Source organism: Engraulis encrasicolus, chromosome 12, assembly GCF_034702125.1.
Source record: "Engraulis encrasicolus isolate BLACKSEA-1 chromosome 12, IST_EnEncr_1.0, whole genome shotgun sequence".
Classification (NCBI taxonomy): domain Eukaryota; kingdom Metazoa; phylum Chordata; class Actinopteri; order Clupeiformes; family Engraulidae; genus Engraulis; species Engraulis encrasicolus.
Window position 1 is genome coordinate 35,565,230 of NC_085868.1, and position 23,523 is coordinate 35,588,752.

The following is a 23,523-nucleotide window of genomic DNA, read 5'->3' on the forward strand; positions in this document are numbered from 1 at the left end:
TATATACTGTATGTAGTAAAGTGCACATCACACTTCTATTATAAATGGTGAATTTGTACTGTAACAGGCATTTGATAAAGCTCATATATTATAGACCTCATATATAGAGATAACATGTTAATACTTCTTATTCGTATTGTATTGGTATTGGTTGTAATTAAATAATAAATATAATTGGATTTGTATTGGTTCCTATTAAGCTGAAATTGGAAACGGGATGTTAGAATGCATGAAAATGCAGGAAATGACATCTAAGAAATACAAAATTTTCTGGGGGAAACCCCCAGACCCCCTGCCAAAATGAACTGTCCCATATTTAATTAATTGACGGTTGGCAATGAATGAATGAAGTCAAGGAAATTTTGCATAGGATTATCAGTACTGCATTGCTTCTACATATTCAACACACTTAAAACGTGATAGTACTGAACACTAATCCTCTGCTTTACGTTTTTTTTTCGCGATGATGTTACTAATGCGGCCCGCTTGAGGTCCACATGGGTTGTATGCGGCCCCCGGACCAAAATGAGTTTGACACCCCTGCTCTATTTCTTATTTCTATTTATCTATTTCTTATTCTCTCTAATTACTAATAAATATGCTTACACGTATGTGCAGTAAAAAGGTACAAATAAATGATTGAAACATAGAATGTGATTTCCTGTTGGAGTGGACCGCTTGGGAGGGGGACGGGGGGAGGGTGCTGTGCTGGGTAAAGTGACGCATAGGGACAGGACGGCATCGGGCGCGTGGCTAAGATGATGTGGTCACCTCCCCAACCACCACCGCCCTTCATTATCAAGCTCTCTCTCTCTCTCTCTCTCTCTCTCTCTCTCTCTCTCTCTCTCTCTCTCTCTCTCTCTCTCTCTCTCTCTCTCTCTCTCTCTCTCTCTCTCTCTCTCTCTCTCTCTCTCAATCACTGAAGAAAATAAGAAAAGAGTAACATTGTACAAATAATGTCAATACTAATGGAGTAACAATGCACAAATAAATATTTTTTTTTACAAAATCATGCAATACAATTTCTGGATTTTATTCAGAGTCTGTTTCTTAGAGGAAATGGGCATACATTTAATATTTTCTTTCCTTCTCCTCTTCTCTCTCAGTCTCATTCATTACATCTCTGTGTCTTTCTTTCTAATGCTCTCTCTCCTCCATCATCTTGTTTCTCTCTTATTCACACTCTATTCGTTTCTCACCCTCTCTCTTTTCTTTCTATCTCTCTTTCTTTCAATTCCTGTCCTCCTGATCTTTATCCATCTTTTCATTATTTCTCCTCATTATTCTCTATTTTCTCCCTTTTGCTTATTTATCCATCCTCCCCCGGTTTACTTTCCCCTGTGTGTAAGGAGGAGGGAAGGCGATGATCAGTTGACTAATTAAGCCAAAATATGCGTAACCGGCCCACAAAGCAGGCGTCACTCTAAAGACCAAACATCCTCCACAGTACACAACCACCGGGGAGCCAAGGCAGAATACATTATCCCCATTGAGAGAGAGAGAGAGAGAGTGAGCATGTGTTAAAGACAGACAGAGAGACATAGAAAAAGACATGACGAGAGAACGTACTTGTGTTTGTTTGTGTGTGTGTGTCTGTCTGTGTGTGTGTGTGTGTGTTTGTGTGTGTTTGTGTGTGTGTCCACTTCAGATGGTGCTGAATTCATTTACGGTAATTCCCTGTGAATAGGTGAGGCTGCCGCAGCCTAATTCAACATGAATAGCCAAACAAGCCTCAAACAACAGAAGACAGAGAGTTTGTGTGTGTGTGTGTGTGTGTGTGTGTGTGTGTGTGTGTGTGTGTGTGTGTGTGTGTGTGTGTGTGTGTGTGTGTGTGTGTGTGTGTGTGTGTGTGTGTGTGTGTGTGTGTGTGTGTGTGTGTGTGTGTGTGTGTGTTGAAGAGTGATGGGAAGACAGAGAGTGTGCACAGTAAAAACTACAGTGTTAATACAACAGTATTGGAGAGTCAATTGAACATCTTCTACAATGTATTACGGCCCAGAGTACTCTATATGTGTTGAATATTTACTTTTTTCTGTATACAAATTAACAGTGGTTGTCAATAGTCATGAAAAAGTAAGTGACATCAGTGAATGTCCACCATAAATTTTAGAAATGAACTGCTAAATAAGTTACACACTGGGCCTTAGAGGAATGAGATAGAGATGTACAGTATGTGACTGAGTCTGTATGTTTTCTGTGAGAGAGAGAGAGAGAGAGAGAGAGAGAGAGAGAGAGAGAGAGAGAGAGAGAGAGAGAGAGAGAGAGAGAGAGAGAGAGAGAGAGAGAGAAAGAGAGAGCGCACAACAACAGAAGCGTGTTGGGAAACTGCTGTGGGCAAGGCCTTTTCCCCACGGCGTTCTACACAACACCGCACACGCAAACAAACAAGCCAAGGAAAGGGGCAATCGTTTATTTTTACGTGTCCCTTTGTAGCCTGTGGAGAGGGGTGGACATATTTACAGCCGTCTACTTTCTTTGTTTCTAATTTTAGTCATTTGTTTTTTCCAGCAAGGATGCAATAGACTGATGTGATTTGCAAGGATGCTTAAGAGGTGAAGTTTAACTTTAAAGGGATTCAACATGTTGGCCATGTAATTCGACATGTTGGCCATGTATTTCAGAACTTGTTCTTCACCATGTTCATGTTTCAATGCATTCTGGAAAAAATGTAGTTGACTGCTGTACTTTGATAGGCCTGGATCTGGTGCAACCAGATTATGTCAGTTTTTGCAATAATGACCTCTTGCGAGTGAAACATTTTTGTAATCTTTTAAGAAAATCCAAGACTCTTTTCAGTGAATAAATCGTATTGTAACTGTAATGTTTTTTTTTGGTATAAATCACATGTCGCTGAAACTAAGGTCAATCTCATGAGGCAAACAGGTATTACTATCCAAGGACAACATCATTTCCTTTAAATATCAATCAGTAGGTTAGTGGTGCGCACATCCAAGACGCAGGTGCATGACAAAAGGCCAAAGTATTGTAGAAATAAAGAAGAATGTATATTAGAAATATTTAGAAATACATTATACATGAGGCATTATCATGAGGCATATTATGTTTGGACATTTGATAATGCCTTATGTATAATGTATTTGTACATATTTCTGTACACTTTGGGGAAGCACTTGGTATCTGGTGTAGGCCTACCATCCAATCGGAACCTGTTTGATGTAACATGTGATTCACTTTACCTTTAAATATGACATGTGTCTACCTCAATTCAAGTCTGATGAAGAGCGAAAGCTCGAAAGCGCTCACTTGAGAAAAAAAAAAAAAAAAAGCAACACGGGAGCAGTGTGCGGACATTCTTCTTTATTTCTTTAAATATCAATGAAATTATAATTTCTGATTGCCCGATGAGGATTGATGCTCACTTATATGAACACTTCTGAATTAGATGTCAAAATACTGTCTGAATAGAGGAAGCCCCACTCAGAATTTTTGTGTACACATTAGAAAGCTATTGGACTAGAGCCATGGCAGTTAGAATAATAGCTCTATTAGAATGGTAGTATAGAATATTAGCAAATACACATAGAGCACAGACTGACCTGTAATCTCAGAACAAACATGGAGCATAGAGTAGAATGTTACATCCATAGATGTGTATAGAAGTCTTCTATACACATCTATGGTTACATCATTCAGATGCATTATGGTGCATTACAGACCTTGTCCAAACTAGTGGAAGATGAGACTTCTCCCACTTCCTACTACGAAAGATGCACTGGAACGCCAGTCTAAGTGGGACCTCCTGTAGGCTAGCGAACCCACATCAACAAATCGAAGTCGGATGATAATAGCGGCGCCCATGGAGCCGTTATTTAAAATGTCAATAAATGAGTGAAACTTCTTTTCTCTTGTGTGCAGCTGTTCCAAACCCAGTGATTTTAACTCAACATATTTTTCATGTTATTACATGATATTGTGTCAACATAAATGCAACATATGTCAAAATAACAACTATTATAGCTCTTTTGGCTTGTATCAAAACACCTCGCTAAAAGTCAGCTAAACCGCGGCGGGTTGCCATGGTTATAGAACACCCACTTCAACTGTCAAAAACGGGAGCTGAAATATCCAGGTAGGATACGTGTGATCTCCTACTAGTTTAGATTGTGTCTGGAATGGGCCAGAACTTCCACTTCAACTGCCTAGATTAAAACATCTGAAGTGGGAGCTGAGATAATTCAGGTAGGAGAAGTCCCATCTCCTACTAGTTTGGATTGGGTCTGGAATGCACCAATAGTGCATAGAACGTTAATAAACCTCCATGACATCTGAAGGGGATGACATTCTACAGTAGGCCTACTATACGTAACAACTGGCTCGTAGCCCAGTTTTTCACACACTTGATAGCTTTTCTCCCTCCCAATCTGCTACCGCTGGGGCTGACATGCACTCTAGACTGGACAGAATGACCTTGGTGACACTGGCATGCTGTCATTACAGCCCGTTCACACTGTAAATGTCTACCGACAGATCTCATTGAATTTGCTCAAAATGTGTTGTGGTCCATCCGTTCCACTGATTCCATTACCAAAAAGTTCAGAAATGCTGAACTTCGATGGAAGCAGTAGCTACTAGGCCTATATACTGTACATTTGCATAATGAATGTTAAAAAAAACCTTGGACATTCAACTCCCCTGTGCGTCAGACTATGTCATGCCTACCGTCATCCATACGCAGACATAGCCAGTGGGAAACAGGCATGACTTTACATCTTTAAGTCTACTGTTGCACAAACCACATTCAACTGAACTTGTCGAGTTTGTTATGCAAGGGAAACGGTCAAACTGACAAAATGTTGAAAATTGAAATTATGTCAAAACGTACACACACAAGCACACGCGCGCACACACACACACACACACACACACACACACACACACACACACACACACACACACACACACACACACACACACACACACACACACACACACACACACACACACACACACACACACACACACACACACACAAACTCACAAACAAAGTGTGACTACCACTGGTGGCAAATCAGCGGGGCATTCTGTGGCAACCTGTTGCTGCTGCTGCTGTTGCTGGTGGATGGCTGAACAGCTGGCCAAGCGATCGGCATTAAACGCCAGCGGTCGGCCAGAGTTGACCTCAGCGGGCTGACAGGGGTGCGCTGACCTTCTGCTATCTGCCCTTCCTGTGTAACAGGAAGTCTGTTTGTTCTAGCGGCCTCACCCCACCCCCCTGTAATATGTGGTGAGGTACGCCATTTGACAATCGCCAATGCATTCCTTCCAATTTAGCTGTATCTGGTACTCAGTCCCACAGGATCGTAGTCAGGAATGTTGGGCAATATCAAAGGTAATCATCATTGGCCAGGTTATTAAAATCTCTTTTCAAAATGTACAAACACATTACATTACATTACATTGCATTTGGCAGACGCTTTATAACCAAAGCGACTTTCAAAAGAGGACATAATCAAGCCAACATCACAAGCAAATACAAAGTGCACAGGAGATATACAGAACAACAAGTGCAGTTGCAAAGAGGGGTTAGTTTTTTTTTATTATTATTATTATAAAGAGTAAATAACGAGTACACACAAACACAAACTAAACTAAACATCATGTCAGGAGTCTGCCCTGAGGCAAGGCCAGTTCAAGCATTAGTCTAGTAGATTCTCTCGAAAGAGGAATGTATTTAGTTGTTTCTTGAAGGCTGCAAGAGATGTGCTTAGTCTTGCTGCCTCTGGGAGACTGTTCCACCACTTGGGTACCACAACGGAGAACAATCTTGACTGGGAGTACCTAGAGCGACTGGATGGCAGAGCCAGACGGCTTGTGCTGGATGAGCGCAGTTCTCTTCCAGTAACATAAGGCGTTAGTAGGTCCTTCAGATAAGCTGGGGCCGTTCCTGTGATGGTTTTGTAGGCAAGGGTCAATGCCTTGTGCTTGATCCGGGCGGCGATCGGTAACCAGTGCAACTCAATAAATAGAGGAGTAACATGGGTCCTTTTGGGTTGATTGAATATCAACCGTGCCGCCGCATTCTGAATCATCTGCAGAGGCTTTAGCGCACAAGCAGGTAGACCTGTCATGAGTGAGTTGCAGTAGTCAACGCGGGACAGGACCGTGGCCTGGACTAGTCGTTGTGTAGAATATTGTGTCAGCACAGGTCTGATATTCCGTACGTTGGACATCTGGAGTCGACAGGTCCGGGTGACCGAGTTGATGTAGTTGGAGCATGACAGCTCATCATCAATCATGACGCCAAGGTTTTTGGCGACTTTGTTTGGGGTCACGATGGTGGAGCCTATCTTGAGGTTGATGTTGTGACTGAGCGACTCTTTAGCTGGGATCACCAGGAGCTCTGTCTTGGCCAGGTTCAGCTGTAGGTGGTGGTCCTTCATCCATGTTGACAAATCGGTGAGGCAGGCAGAGATGCGTTCCGAAACCGTGGTGTCCTCTGGACGGAACGACAGGTACATCTGGGTGTCATCAGCATAGCAGTGGTAGGAGAATCCATGTGTTTGAATGACACGTCCCAGGGAGGAGGTGTATATTGCAAACAGAAGGGGTCCCAGCACTGATCCTTGGGGTACGCCTGTGGAGAGGGTGTGAGTCGTGGACAGCTTCCCTTGCCATGACACACTGAAGGTGCGTCCAGAGAGGTAGGAGTTGAACCATGAGTGGACAACGCCTGTGATTCCCATGGCTGTGAGTATCCTCAGGAGGATCTTGTGGTTGACTGTGTCAAAGGCTGCAGACAGGTCTAGTAGTATGAGGACCGAGGATAGTCCTTCCGTTCTTGCAGTCCTTAGAGCTTCAGTCACTGAGAGTAACGCAGTTTCAGTTGAATGTCCACTTCTGAAACCAGATTGTTTTGGGTCCAGTAATCCCAAACACAATTTAGGAAAGGGACTGTGATGGTCAAGCGCCTGCTAGGGAGACGGGCTTGTAGCCTGAGGATTGCCGAAATGATTCTTGATATCGCCAGGTGAGTGGGGGATGTGATTCGCCTGCCTATATTCTTAATGACTGAGGCTCCATGAGTGTGGTATCACCATCCCCCTACAGCTCTCTTCGGGGTGCCTGCTGGGCTGTATCCTATATGGGTGTGGCATAAATGCAATGTCATTGTGAGCCCTGGGACTTTCATCGTTATTTCCTATAGGGGATTGTATTCTTTTATTTATTGAATTTACAGGTATAACAATGCAATTTAACAACAATAACAATAAAAGGCTTTTTTTAACCCCCAGTTTTAACCCTCCCCAGTCATTTGAACAACAGTCTTTTGACTTTTGGTTTGTTTGTTTGATCGATTGACAAAAACTTGAATAAAAGGTAAATTGCAAAAACATGAATCATTCTAAGCCTCCACCCTCATCAGCCCACACCCACATCCCTGGTGGTCGTCTTGCTGTCTGAACTACAAATTCTATTCCTGTGTGTGTGTGTGTGTGTGTGTGTGTGTGTGTGTGTGTGTGTGTGTGTGTGTGTGTGTGTGTGTGTGATACGCGCGTGCTTGTGTGTGCGGTGGCTTGACTCAGTAGCAGGGAAACACCCAAGGAGTCTCCGGCCTTAACTTCATGACCTCACACTTCCTCAACCAATCAGCACCTTTCATTTTCAGCTGAGCTGCAGAGTACATTTAATTGGCTGTTGAAATGAATTAGTCAAACAGCCTTTCAACTACATTATCAAACTGAGCCTTAAAATATTTTTTATGGTGGAATATATTGCACACTTTCCATGGCGATTTCTATCGGAGTTGCCCACCACTGCTATATTTGTACGACAATAGATTTTTTTTTCTCTATTGGTCCCGGTCCATGTGTAATGCCACTTCCTGATTCGCCAGGCTTCTGCCAATAGGACCCAACACTAAAATGCCATTACATCACTTCCTGTTTCCTATATTTGGGACCTGTGCATGCTGCGTTTTTGTCCTGTTATCGGGCACTGAGGGAATAAATATGACCGAGACGTCAAAGAATTTATTTGAGTTGGTGACATATTGCACTAACCTCGGACAATGCCTGCCGGCTGGGGAGACACACAATGGGCCTTGAAGCTTTATGAGCTCATTTCCTGCTGGTTGGCCAGTTGTCATTTGCAGAGCTTATCGCTGCTAGCTAGGGTTTCTACAGTTTATTCAGGATGCAACTTTAAAAAATCGATGGTTGAATTGTGTATTCCCTCTATATGCCTACTGTACTGACCTATAAAGTCATAAGGTAACTACACAGTTATGAAAATGTAACGGACTCTAGCAGATAAAAAATATCACAACTAAGAAAAATAAACGACTCAATTAATGGGAACACATAGGGCGTTCCTTAGAACATTCCCCGTACATGGGCCTCTCGTGACTTCCTACCCCTCCCAAAAACACACACACACACACACACACACACACACACACACACACACACACACACACACACACACACAAACACGCGCGCACGCACGCACACGCACACGCACACACACACAAACACGCGCGCACACGCACGCACACACACACACACACTACAGGAAAATCAGCCCATCGGCCTCATCAATCTGATAAAGCTTATGTCCCCACCCCCACATCACGATTAGTCATTGGACGCAGATGACCCCATATAAGACACCTTGTGACCACCCCAACCTCAGTATATTCCATCCAGTTTGCCAAAAATATAGCTAGTATATGTCTACTCTTTGTCTAGCTGATTGAGCCTTGAAGGAAGGGTTTAAATAAATAAATGACAATAAACGCGTTGTTAATGTGCCAATGGAGCACATGGCATGGATAGCCATAGAGAGCTGTCCTGGGCCCAGGGAGAGTAGGGGAACAGGCTAACAACTTCTCTTTTGAGAAAGCTCACCCCAGGGGTGAGTTTCTCAAAAGAGAAGTTGTTAGCCTGTTAGCAACTTCGGTAGTTGCCAATGGGAAAATGCATTGAAAACAACAAAGTAGCTAATGTAGTAATCAACTTTGGTTTCGAGAAACTCACCCCAGAATTGGGTCCTCATTACAGTACATTGTAAGTATTGCGCTGGGAGGCCTTTCGGATGACTTTGTCCCTGCAGTGACCCTGCTGAGCCTATCCACATTGTTCCCCATGATACCATGTGGGAAAAAGTGAAGGCACTTCTTTTTAGTTCGCGACTCTGTGTTATCTGCCAGCGTCTTTAAAGCAATTAATCAACCTTGTAAATATGCGGGAGCAAGGGCATCACACTTGAGAAAGGACTGCCATCTACGCTTACGGATTGGGTGGATGTGTCCTCGACCTATAAACTCAGTTTAGCTTAGTTATTTGTGCTGCTACGAATGGATCAACTTGTTGCCGAGCACAAATTAAAAATGAAAATCAGGAAGTTAAACAACTTCACACAAACGTTTACATAGTTGCTACTTTGGTAGCCCATTTGTTTTTGTGGGTCTTACCATTTCCATCATAACTACAGTAGCGACTCCAGGAATAAGGTGGATATGCCATCCCAAAGAAAATAACAAATAAGGGTTACTCTTCATCAGGCCCGTGACGGGGGGGGATAAGCGGGTATGTTGTCCCAAACCCAGGAAGAGATGGGACCCAGAAATGTATGTATTGAGAGGGGGCAGGGGACTCTTACAGATGATTTTGCCCTGGGCCCAGTCAAGACTGTCAGCGGACTGACGCTCTGCTCTCTTGATGAAGAAACGAGCGTCAGAGGTATTGTGCCATTGGATATTTGGGAGCGCAGAAGAATGTTGCTGACGTTTACTATTTCCTTTCAGTTATCTTGTTTTGTCCAGCACCTGTGCCACTGATGCGCGCACATTCTCTGCTTTTTTGAAAACCCCATCCCATGGTCCTCCAGTCCCATTACCACAGCTTAAATGTGCACTGTGTAATATTTTTTAGCAGTTTCTTTCCAGAATTCATGCTGCCCATGACCACAAATAGGCTACTTACCACAACCATCAAAAGTATTCAGTATGACTGGGATTCAGTATGACTTTTCATACATCTTTTCCATGCCTGCCATTTTCAATGTCCATTCCATTAGCTGCAAAACGTACTGTCCTTTGGGTACATACTAGTAAATTTTAGTTTATTATTTAGTTAAGATTCATGAAGAGATCAAATTTGGCAATAGGGAGCAGTTTCAGTGAGCAGCACGATACCTACTCGGTCCATCATCCTACACAGTGCACCTTTAACGCAAAACCATGCTACCCCCCCCCCCCCCCCCCCATTCCACCATGCCCCGTACCCTGACAAGTGACCTCATACCATTTGCAGTTAATGTGGGCTGTCATGTGAATCAGACCTCAAACCGCTTATTTAGATTGTAAGACATCAAATGAAATGGAACAATGCTTAGAACCTGAGAAACACAATGCACTTTCCTTGTTATAATGGCTTTATATTTTTCAGACCACAGATATTATCAGAAACAAAACATACAGTAAAAGGAGTGTCAAACCTTTTCTTCAACTAGAGCTACTTTGACACAATTACCGCCGTCAAGCACTATGGCAGAATTGTACAGAACTTAAAAGAAAACACATGTACGGTAGGCCTATTGGAATTTTCAAATTGGATACTTGTAGACCTCATAGGAGAAACCTCTAGTACTTGTGAACTTATGAAAAAAAAACTTTTTCAAACAAATAATAGCCTAACAAATTACAAACTTTATTAAAATATGTTGCTTTACTCATTCAAACATTTTGCTATTGCTCTTCAGCGAGGTTGAGGTCTGCTTTCTGAGTGCTGTGTCAATTCTCATATTGTAAGGTGTGTTTTCACAGTCGCAGGGTCTAGTTGGTCTTTGAATATATGTCCCCAGTAATGGGAACCCAAGACCTGATATCTAAAGAGACCTAACAGTGATTGGGGACGAAAAATACTTCAGTACTTACTGAAAGTAAACAGTGCCTTATGTACACTGAAAGGTAGAACCACACCAATTATGAAGAAGCCCATTTCACATTGTACACTGTATACAAAATATGGTGCAAAAGGTGAACAGAGAGAGAGAGAGAGAGATAGAGAGAGAGAGAGAGAGAGAGAGAGAGAGAGAGAGAGAGAGAGAGAGAGAGAGAGAGAGAGAGAGAGAGAGAGAGAGAGAGAGAGAGAGAGAGAGAGAGAGAGAGAGAGAGAGAGAGAGAGAGAGAAGAGGATGTGGGGGTGAGCACATACCACCATATTAACATTCTCTATTTACTTAAGTCAAAGAGCAACACACCATTCCCCTGGACACAGACACAGACATCCATGCATTGCATAAACTGGTTAATAAAAAACCTTGTTGCGTTCCCATGTGGCAATAGTCATACTTAAGCACATGTCAGACCGACAGCTTTGGGCCTTGGACAGAAGCAGGCTACTGTATTCTAGATAACAGACATGATATATTCAGTAGTGATCTCCATCCCCTCTCCATGAGAAAATAACAGGGTTGAGGGGTGGACAGCAGGGCTAGTAGCAATAGTCGCAGCAATGTGGCTTGTAGATGTTAAAGTGATACTGTCCCATTTTTGGAAATAAGCTCATATTACACCTCCCCTTGAGATAAATAATTGAATTTTACCTTTCTCCTGTACTTTCACCCGTTCTCTGAGTATGGCAGGGCAAATGTTACATCCATGCTAACAGTTAACATTGAGTCCTATGAGACCAGCTGGCGGCTAACTGGTCTCATAGGACTCAATGTTAACTGCTAGCTTGGAGGTAAAATTTGCTCTGCCATAACCAGAGAACGGTTGAAAGTACAGGAGAACGGTAAAGCCCTATTATTTAACTCAAGGGAAGGTGTAAAATAAGCTTATTTCCAAAAATGGGACAGTATCACTTTAAATCTTACTAGCCACATATCACTACCAGTAAATGTGGCTAGTAAGTTTTTAAGTCTTTTCTACCAGCCACCAGTATTTGGCCGGTTGGCTGGTGTTAATTTAGAGCCCTGGTGGACAGTTTCTGTATGCAATACAGTACATGTAAATAACAATTCACAATTGTGAAAAAGGTAGCACCACTCAAGTTATAAAGAGATATGCACGTCACACTGATGGCTTCGATAGAAAGAGGTCACCCTATTCTGATAACAGACATGAGGACACATTCTGTAGTGGTCTCCATTCCCTGCCCCATGACCAGAGGCGCATCTTGCCACCAGGCAAGGCAGGCAGCCGCCTGGGGCTCCCAAGCCCCTAGATAGTGGATAACAGCCCACACTTTACCACAGTAGTGGCGATTTTGGTTCAAATGTTCATTATTTTGCATTTTCGCTTGGGGCCCCACCTGACCCTAGAATGGCCTCTGCCCATGACAAAATAACAGGGCTTGGGGTGGACACGGCACCAAAATGTACATGCAGTACCTGTTAGTGGTGTCAACAATAATCGATTCGGCGATGCAATGCAATGCGGGGCATGGGCGATCCAATTCAATGCGTCAAGTTCCAGAATCGATACAGCATTTTTTTGAAAGTTTCAATTACTTCCGTTGATATTTCGGGAGCAAATGAATGTTAAATTAAATAAAAGAACGTCAAAGCATTGAAAACTGCAAGACTGATAGAGGAAACAGCCAATAAATTTTTGCTCAGTATCTGACTACTTGTATTGCCTCATCATGACTGATGACTGAAACATTTGCTTTGCTTTCAGTAGAAATGTAATGCATTGCAATGCATTGTAGAATTGAATCGGATTGAATCGAATCGCTACCTCCCGAATCAGAATCGAATCGAATCGTGAGGGCAGTGTCAATGCACACCACTAGTACCTGTAAATAACAAAACTCACAATTGTTCAAAAAGGTAGTACCACTCAACTTATTGAGTTATATGCATGTCACACTGACGACGTGAAATGAAACAGATTACCCAACTCTGATAACAGACATGAAAACACATCCAGTGGCAGTCTCCATACCCTTCATAAAAATAGCAGGGTTGAGGGAATATGAATCCGGGCTACTTATGGCTATTTGCCAACACCAATACCCACCACTGTAAAAGGTTTTACCACCTAAAAATTACTTTGATTGCTTGAACAGAAGTGGGTTACACTATTCAAATTAACAGCCGTAGCAGTGGTCTCCTTCCCTCATGAAAAATAACAGAGTTGAGGTGACCAAAATACTTTGCACTTGCATTCCAGGGGTACATTTCTGGAAAGCATAGTTGCTAACTATATTAGCTACTTTGTTGGTTGCAATGCAATTTCCCATTGGCAACAACCGAAGTTGCTAACTGCTAACAACTACGCTTTCTAGAAATGCATCCTGGAACGATAGCCAGAATGTGGCTCCTCTTGCTCCTCAAACATTCATCTGGCACTATGGCCATATGCTGAGCTCTCTCAAGGTCTGGTTTCATCAAAACATCCTTGCATGTGATTGGAGAAAGCACTTATCTGACATTTTTAATGATGTGCAGAATCAATGTCAACGTGCAAATCCATGTGTCCGACATTCTCAACATTCTCAACAGGGCCCTACAGCCCCCCAGGGGGTGTTCGGGAGCCCTTGGGGGGTGTTGAGATTGAGAAAGAGACAGTTGAAAGGGGTGGTGCTTAGTTGCAATATCAATCAATTGTATGTTTTAATAGTAAGGGGGTGTTGGCAGGCTTACGATGGGATCAAGGGGGCATTGTGAGGCTTATAATGAGGCTTATAATGAGGTCGAAAAAGGTTGAGAACTACTGGTCTAACACAACTGTCACTTTTCAGTCCTTTGAAATGTACGTCTGATGATTTTGCCCACTTGCTGATTGTGCAATCTACTTGTCTATAATGTGTCATCATTCGTCCACTCCCTCATCCCTCCGCGGTTCACCGATTGGTCGGTTGTCTGGCAACAAGAAAAATCCCCGCCCAGCAGGAGAGGTTCTAGACCAAAGGGGGCTGAGGTGGGGGCATTGTTTTTGAGGGGGGCACATTCATTGCAAAAGAGATCAATTTTAATGTTTTGAATACATGTATAACATACTAAAATGTAGGCCTATCATGTCGCGGTCACTGGCCAGGAGGAAATCTACTGGGGCCCTGGCCCACCCTGGCCCCTGTCTAGAACCGCTCCTGCCGCCCACATGTAACATGGAAGGAAATGTGAATTGCCTGTTGTTTTACGGATGGCAAGGCCCAGCTACTGTAACTGTACATCCCCTTCCACTGGTGAAAAATGACAGGGTTAGGGAGGAGACGGATATACTCATTATTCCCACATCTACCACGTGTAAATGGCCACAAATACCCACAAATCCAAGACAAATGGTGCTATTAGATCAAGGCATGATGACCATAGCACTCTGAAAACCCGTTAAGACCACTGTTGCCAGATTGGGCGGTTACCTGCCCAATAGGGCTACTTGGGATGGCCGTGTGTGGGTAAAAACGGGGGAAAATTGGCCATTTGGCGTTTTTTTCTGCAAATTTGTGCCCATAGACATAAATGCCATTTGCTGAAATTTGGCGGAATTTAGCTCATTTTGGCGTTTTTTGAGAACCTTTTGGGCGGGATTTGATCAGACACATCTGGTAACACTGGTTAAGACATGCCATTATAAATTTGCTGTTACCAGAATGGCAATAACCAAGTCGTAATGCATTAATAAAGGCCCTGTGTTATGTCATAGTAGTGTACTATTGTAGTTAATTTTTCAATTACTATTACAGCATTGCCACAGAAGGCGTGCATTATGGGGCTATGAAGTTTTTTTATTTTGGTGTATACAAGTGACACAGCCCAGACGCAGCCCAGAAGTAACACGGTGTGTCTTGTGTCTTGATTCCGCCATCATCAACCACGAGCACCAGAGAGGCTGAAGTGCAGACATAGCCTACTTGTTGCGAGGGTGCCCATAATTTCCCTCACATTCAGTGTTGTCAGATTGAGCGGGTACCCGCCCAATTGGGCTACTTGGGATGGCCGTCTGGGGGTAAAAACGGGAAAATTTGGTAATTTGGTGTTTTTTCCCCTGCAGTTTTGTGCCCATAGAAATAAATGCAATTTGTTTAAATTGGGCGGAAGTTACTGCATTTTGCCGTTTTTTGAGAACCTTTTGGGCGGGATTTGATCAGACACATCTGGCAACACTGCTCACATTATGAAGTGGAATCACACTGCCAGTTTGAACAGAAACAGGTCACCCTATTCTAGATAACAGGCACGATAACACATCCAGTAGTGGTATCCATTCCTCTCCCCTCCGATCACACAATGGAACAGTTACAGTAAAAGGGTGGGGAAACTCGGCAGACTTTTACAGTACATGTTTCTTCTTCATAAATGTCAAAAAAAGTTCATTATTGTGTGTGTGTGTGTGTGTGTGTGTGTGTGTGTGTGTGTGTGTGTGTGTGTGTGTGTGTGTGTGTGTGTGTGTGTGTGTGTGTGTGTGTGTGTGTGAGAGAGACAGAGACAGAGAGGGGGGGGGTGTTAGCCTATGGGGGCAAACAAGGGGAAGTAGCTTTTGTCTGGAAAGTTTAGTTGTTTTATTAATGACTTTGCCTGCTCAAGGACATAGACGCCCAGGAAGCATGGTGCACTACACCCACCCACAGACCCTCCCGCCCGGCTGGGTCGCTCGTTTTATAGTTTATCTCTCCGATCAGCTCTGTGAGCTCTCTCCTGAGTCCTGTTGGTCACGCTCTCAGACCCACAGCACACTAACAACGTTTGAACTACCCTACATCATGGTCTTTATCTTTAAAGGAACTCTACAATGAAACACATTTTCTTTTCAAGATATCTAGACTATATAGACCCCCTGCCTCCTCAAATGCAATTCCTGCCAGACTGTTGATAAGTGCCATTTAGGTATTTACAGGAAAATACCAACACGTCCTAAATAGCCAAGAAAGTATATAATAACGATGGGATTCCTTTTGGTCTACTCTCATTCATACACAATTGTGGTGGCTTTTTCTCCCTTAGTGAGTCCATCCTTTGATTTTGTGGTTTGAACTCTTGTTACCATGGTTATGGGCTGTCTGGACTCGCGCACCCCCAGCAGGATCAGAGGCCAGCGTGGCAGAGCGGAGGATGCCCAGGCGCACTATGCGCTCACTCGCGCGCACTCAGAGGCCGAGAGAGAGAGAGAGAGAGAGAGAGAGAGAGAGAGAGAGAGAGAAAGAGAGAGAGAGAATTTCATCACGACTTTACATTTCCCAGTGCAAGTTTGAAAACTTTGGGGAAAAAAAACTTTCTCAGTCTTGTTGCAATTGTTTCCTTGCCTGATTGACAGCTGCGCTATATTATTGTAGAGAGTAAAGTGGACTTAGTGAAAGAGGGAAAGAAAGGGAGCGCTCTGCCTTATTATGCAAACGAGCTCGTGTCAAAGGGCTACACCCCAAAAAGGATGTCTACATGCTTTTCCTTGGGATGGGAAGCAGTTCGGCTCTAGGAGAAATTAGGAGTTCAGTCCTACTGTCTACACCGGCGGAACAAAAGTGTGCCAACCCATCGCAAGGAAGGAGGTTAGCACGGAATGTCCGGTCTGGGTTCTGTTAGACGCTTAATCCTGTTGGTAATTTAGTCCATTTGATGACCCTACCCTAGAGAGAGGGGGAGCAACAGAGCCAGTCACTCACAGCTCTCACAATCAACGCAGCCAAGGAAACCCACTGAAACGCTCCCCCCCAAATACCCCCCTTGTCACGGAGAAAGAAGAAGGGGGTGAGAAGAGGAGACACTCAGACAAAAGCATTCCTGGCCGGCTTTCAGTTTCAAAAAGAGAGTCGCTCTAAGTTGGTTAAAATTATTTAACCGTTCTTCAAATACGAAATTCAAGTGGATAGGCAGAGCCAACCGGCGACTCTTCGTCCGCATCAGCAACGGCAGAAGTAACGGGAGTACAGGCTACTCTCACTACAGTAGCTCTTTCCAATAACTGCTACAGCCTGTAAAAACGACGGAACCTGCCACAATCAACAGACACCATGGAGACCAAGATGCGACTCTCTTTGGTTATTTTAACGTTAGGTAAGTTAGGACGTTTTTGATTTACAACTTTCTGTGGATGTTCGTAGACCCTTGGGGAACACCAGGTGCCAATAACTATTGATGAAAGAGGTGAAAGTCTGGTCGACACGACTGTTGTTGGAAATGATCAGACACTTTCTGAATAATTAAAATTGTGTTGACTGGTAAGCCAGATATTAGCAATTAGGCCTACCTGTGTAAAACCTTGCGTTTTCATTGAGGTATAGCAAATCTTTCCCATCAAATTTTAGGGTAGGCTACTTAAAAATAGCACTTATCGGAAATTTGTGAATGAAAATTTGGCACAAAGAACGACGTTAAACACTTCGACTTGCCACCAAAGATCTTTGACAGTAGCTTTGTTCCATATGGTGACGATGCATGGCAGGTGTGGAAATCGCACGAGCGGCGCACACAGTAAACACTTGTTGCTACTCAGACACGCGCGCGCTTGGAGTAAGAGGCTTGGAGTGAGAGGCTTGAAAGTGGAAGAAACTGCTGTCAGATTTAACCGTCACACCTTTGTAATGAACAACACCACTGTCTATCATTCTGTGGCCTAACGGTTTGGCTTAGGGTACAGACAATGTTGTGTGTAATTTCAAGTGTTTTACTGGAGAGGTTGCTTGTTTCCCTTAGTCGTGAGTATTACACCTGCCACTATGGCCAATTTGGCTATGGCCAACTGAGATCTGTCACAACCAGAGAGACCAATCATGGGGCATGTTGTGCCTGTATGGGCCTAAATGTAAATTACATTACCCAATCCTAAATTAGGCTAAGATTAAATGTCTGGTGCAGAAAATGTCAGTGGGATGATGCTTTAGAGATCAACCTATGGCATCTATTAGCCTACGGAACCAGTGGAAACACTGACAGTGGGGTACTATTATGTGATAGCTCACCCTATCTGTAAAGATGCAGTATCTGCTTAAATGTTGACATAGCCTGTAGGCCTATATACTTTTTAAACAGCATACATTTTGCATGTGTGCAATTATTTGAAATAATTCACAATACATTTTTATACAGTGCTTATCAGACAGATAGCATATAATAGATTGGCAGTAAATCTTTTAATGTTCCTCAGACAACATGTAGGCTACCATTTGAACTATAAGTGGAATCAGAGTCAATGTGTCTTTCATCTCTGTGAAGGGTGTAGTCCTTTTAGTCAGTTCAGGAAAGGCTTTTAAAATTCTTACCCACACAAATGATAAAGTGGCGATTACACCCAGATATTTCCTCAGTGGACAGAACGAAAGAAAAGAGAGAAAAAAAACCTTAACTGAACTCAAGTGTAGCAGGGCATCAGATGGGTGTGCTTTTCAAGCTCTTTCTGAAGAATTTGAATCCCATGTTGGACATTCATATCTCAGTTGAATCATATAAGTTAGAAACAGAATACGTTTTATTACAAAACTATATTTACATACACAAGGAATTTTCTCTCCATATGTCCCAAACATGTAATATAGTGTATATGTTACAAGCTGAAAACATAGGCCCATAATATAGGCCTACATATGGGATATACTTTACACAAGTAGGTCGATACAGGTTGGACGGAGCAAGTGTTACGTAAAGTAATATAAAAGGCATGTTGGTCAAATGTGATGTAAAACACAGAAAAGCTTGGGTGATGTTTCGTGTTATTGTGTTTACAGAAGTACTCCACTCCCCATGTGTTTTGGGCTTCTGGCTGCTACACACTAAATCTTTCAGTGTTGATTCAACCCTTTGAGAGTTGTATATGACAGTCATAGTGTTAGTCATAGTTTTGAATTAACACAGAGTTTTGGGCTGTGATCTTACTATTAATCCAGTTGTGCTAAGTAGAGGGAACACAGCCAAGGCACTCTGAAGAACTCTCTCAGTGTCCCCTGAAGTATATGGCGACGTGTCATTTCTCTGAAACTCCATTGTTCTTACATTTCTATAAGCATCACATACATTAATACTGAATGTCTAACTGGAGCCACCTAGAGTTTGAATTAGCCTACCCCATGTGGTTGCTATTATATTAAATTTGTACAAAGTTTTGCAGGGGCCCGCACATCTTGAAGGGTTTTTTTTTGTCAGCAGGTGCAGCTTCTCAGAGTATCATAGTCTTCTATGTGCAGAGGAAGAGCGCTAGCCTGGCGAGCCAGACCCGTACAGCAAAAAGCCGGGAGCAAATTCAATTTGCGGTCGCTAGGGGCGTCTAGATTTCTAGGATAGAAGAGTGCAACACGATTTCACCACTTTATTTTTGGCATGCTGATGTTTCAGGTCTAAGCCTTCATCAGAGACATTCATTTTACACAAATGAATGAATGCATTGTACAATTTACATTAGAAAACTCACCTGAAGAAGGTCTGAAGGTCTAAGCAAATGGTGCATCTTTTGACCGCTTCCGTGGACTGCTGGACGATACTCCCACTTTGCAACCTCTGGCTGAATTAGCGCCGTGACAAAAATCTGACTTGATGTATCGCAGTAGACATATTCACATTTGTAGCAACTATTGCTTGGCACTCTGGGGGGGTGAGAAACATTTTAAACCATGAGTGGGTGCAGGAAACATGTTGGCATGTTGATGGGTACCACGAAAACGGCACAGGTGCGGCTGTAGTCGCATAGTGACCTCCTAGTTGTACATTACTACAACATTACAGAGTCTTTAGCAGAGTTATATAAAGTAGAAGTAGAGGTTATCTTACAGAGTTTCAACTTTGTAATATCACACGACTACTGGTCATTACATTTATAAAAGTACTTCTACCAATACAACTCAGGGCTTTAGCAATACATTACGACTTGGTCATTGCCATTCTGGTTACAGCAAATCTATAACCGGGGCCATGTCTCCACAGATTAAAGTGGATGATGTAAGAAATACATTTTTAGTACATTTATTAGTAATTAAGGAGGAGTAACTTGGTCTGGGTAGCAATTCAACCCCTATAGCCAACTAATTCATATAGCAGGTTTCAGGGGCCTTTCCTGTGGCCGAGACCCTTGAAGGCACCTACAATTAGCCATTGTGTAGAATTGAGATGTATGGGAGTTCAAGTGAGGCGTGGGCCTCCTTGCATTGTGACTCATGGATGTAGGCCTATGTGTTGTGTCTGTGTGTAGTAGGCCTATATATACAGTGTGTGTGTGTGTGTGTGTGTGTGAGCTTGTGTATGTGAGCACCCATGTGTGTGTGTGTGTGTGTGTGTGTGTGTGTGTGTGTGTGTGTGTGTGTGTGTGTGTGTGTGTGTGTGTGTGTGTGTGTGTGTGTGTGTGTGTGTGTGTGCACCCGTGTGTGTGTGTGTGTGTGTGTGTGTGTGTGTGTGTGTGTGTGTGTGTGTGTGTGTGTGTGTGTGTGTGTGTGTGTGTGTGCTCGGCCCATGCTGTGCGTCAGCAGGCTGAGAATGTGGCAAACAATAAGAAGGAAAGAGATTTATCAACATTGATGGTTCCCAGGGAAGGTGTGGTCCTCTCCTCTCCTCTCCTCCTCTATTCTCCCTCTCTTCTCCTCCCTTCTCTCCCCCCCCTACTCCCCTTCTCCTCTCCTCCATCCTCTCCTCTCCTCTCCTCTCCTGTATTCCATCCATGACTCCCCGTCTCTTTATCCTCTCCTCTCTAAAGCTATCCTCTCCCTCTTCTCCTCACCCTGCTCTGCATCGCTTCTGTTGTCCTTCCCACCTCTTCCTCTTCCCCCTCTTCTCCTCCCTTACCCACCTCTTCCTCTTCCCCCTCTTCTCCTCCCTTACCTACTATTTCCACTCTGCCCTCTTCTCCACACCTTCTCCTCTCTCCTCCCCACTCTCCTGCTCTCCTGTCTTCTCTCCATCTCTCTCACTGCTCATCTCCCTCTCACCTCTTGCCATTCTCGGATCTTCCCTGCTTCCCTCATTCATTTGTACATCTTCTTTTGCACCCTTCCGTCCCCTTACCTCTTCTCCCACTCTTTTGATCCACTTCCCTCCTCTCATGACCTTCCATCCTCTTTGTTCCATCCCTCCTTCTTTTGCCCTTCGTCCTCTTCTTCTCCTCCTTGTTGTTCTCCTCTCCTTGTTCTTGTTCTTCTTTTCTTCTTGTTCTTCTTCGTCTTGCTCTTCTTCGTCTTGTTCTTTTTCTTGTTCTTGTTCTTGTTCTTCTTCTTCTTCTTCTTCTTCTTCTTCTTCTTCTTCTTCTTCTTCTTCTTCATGTATCCCATTGTCATCACATTACCTCATCTTCCTGCTCTGTCTGTCTGTTTGTCTCTCTATTGTGCCGTCATTGTGCCTATCTTCCTCTCTTTCTCTCTTTTATTCCTTCTTGTCCCCCAGTTTGCTTTTCCTGTATCTCTTTCCAACATCCCTTTTGCCCTATAAGTGTCTTTTTCTGGTGCCACATACCTCATGCTCCCTCTCTCTCACTCTAGCTCATGGTCTTTCTTTCTCTCATCCCCCATCTCTCTTGCCCTCTCTCTATCTCAATCTCCACCCCCCCCTCTCTCTAAGGGACCTCACCAAATTGTGTATTATATTACATTAATGCTTTTAGCACATAAGCTTAATGCTGCAGCTGTTTTTCATGTGTCATGCAACGTGAAAAACCTTGTGGGGGCAAAATACTTTTCCCACCTGGTAGAGATACAAAAGTATGTTGCTGATTGAAAGGATTCTATAAACTCTGCCCAGACCAAAGTCATACTGAACACTAACCTGTTGATAATAAAACTTTTTTTTTATTAACAACATCCTTTAGATTCGTAAATAGCCTCTGTGTGCAGATGGACACGTTGGCTGGCCAGTTCCCTCTAAAACACTGAGAAAACATCATAATATATTTTACATTACCAGGTTGTTTAAATTACAAATTAAGAAATGAAGTAACGGATGACTTGTTTATTACATTTTTGGAGACAATAAGGTTATAACAGAGGTGTGTGTGCAGAGGGGTTAACAACCAAACACCCAAGGACAGCAGATAAAACAGCGTCATATGGGCCACATGAAAACAGTTCCAAGTGGCTTGCTATTTACACACAATGTCATGATGGAACATTACTCTCTGACATTCCCTATCCTCTTCTTTTCCTGCACATTACATTTTGCTGTGTTGATTCAACACTCGAAGAGTCGATTTAACATCTTCTACTATTTGGTCCGTACTCCCTTAAGTCTTAAGAATTGGAATTTGGATTGGATTTTACTGTGTTGATGCATGGTTATAGTTTGGTATTCATTATAGTTTTGATGTAAGTGAACATTATGTCATGTCTTGTGTCTCGTGTTGCCTTCACACCTTCTCCTTGATTCATCTCTTTTCTTCTGTCTCTGTTCCATTATCTTGCTCCAGACAGCTGCATGTCACGTTAGGTGTGATGTACAAATCCAATGCAGTTGGTGTGTGTGTGTGTGTGTGTGTGTGTGTGTGTGTGTGTGTGTGTGTGTGTGTGTGTGTGTGTGTGTGTGTGTGTGTGTGTGTGTGTGTGTGTGTGTGTGTGTGCGCGCACGCGCGTGTTTTTGAGTGCGTGTGTGTATGGGTGTGTGTGTGGGTGTGTGTGTGTGTACTTGCATGTGTGTTAGGGTGAGAAGATCATGGTCTGGTGGAGGGCGTGTGTTTTTGTGAGAGAGAGAGAGGGGGAGAAAGTGTGTGTGATGCATTCCTTGAACGAGGCAGACTAGCTCTCCAACTGAGGAGGCTGGCACCATCAGAAACCTTCACTCCCACTCCCACACACACAGTATCCAACACACCAGCCCACCCACACCCAGTCATACCCCCATGTACACACACACACTCACACACAGCTCCCCCACATATAAGCACACGCACACGCAGGGCCGTAATGAGACATTTTCAAATACCGAGGTCAAATACTGCGCGCTGTACTGCATACTGCACATTTAGAATGTTTCAAACTCTTCAGTCAAAGTCTTAACATTGTTTTCATTGATCACTGTCTTGAGGATAAACGGGGGTGGCGTATACAGACTGAATTTATCATGGTTGATCATATATCGCTTTTCATCACAGATTCATTTTACATTTCTGAGAAAAATACTGAGGACATGACCTCTGTGTCCTCAAAGGTAGTTATGGCCATGCACAGACACACGCACGCACACAAGCACACACACACACACTGAAGCATCACCGCAAATGCACGCACGCACGCACCCACCCACGCACGCACACACACATACATACGTGCTTACTATTGGCCGACAGTTGCGGACTCCCAAAGACCTGCACATTCCTGGCTTGACATTTATCAGACTGTGTGTGTCCTGAACCTGGCAAAGGCAACCCAACCCCCCTCATTTCAACATCTAGCGAAGTGTGCGTGTGTGTGTGTGTGTACTGTGTGTGTGTGTGTGCGCGCGCGTGCGTGCGCGTTCGTGGTCGTGTTCGTGTTCGTGTCTTTGTGGGAAATAAAGTGTTCAGTATCTGATGGTCCAATCTAAATGCATGGCCTTGGCTGGCTCTGGAGCTGTGTTGGGTGTGGCTGTTGGTTGTGATCTGTTGACTTCCAGGTATTATTGTTATACCGGTACATAGAGTATAGCCTTCCTGAGTTTTACTGACTTACTATGTAA

General features: G+C 43.5%; 1 protein-coding gene across 2 annotated transcripts in view; it reads left to right on the forward strand.

Moving 5' to 3' along the window:
• Positions 1 to 16,217: 16,217 nt before the first annotated feature.
• The window catches only part of podxl (podocalyxin-like), a 30,921-nt gene continuing 23,615 nt past the window's right edge, over positions 16,218 to 23,523 (forward strand). Inside the window, exon 1 of one of the 2 annotated variants that reach the window (XM_063212112.1) lies at positions 16,218 to 16,962. In XM_063212112.1, the coding sequence (XP_063068182.1) occupies positions 16,920 to 16,962 (43 nt within the window). In that variant the 5' untranslated portion in view covers positions 16,218 to 16,919. The remainder of the gene's footprint in view (positions 16,963 to 23,523) is intronic. The other variant, XM_063212111.1, reaches the window with a different exon arrangement.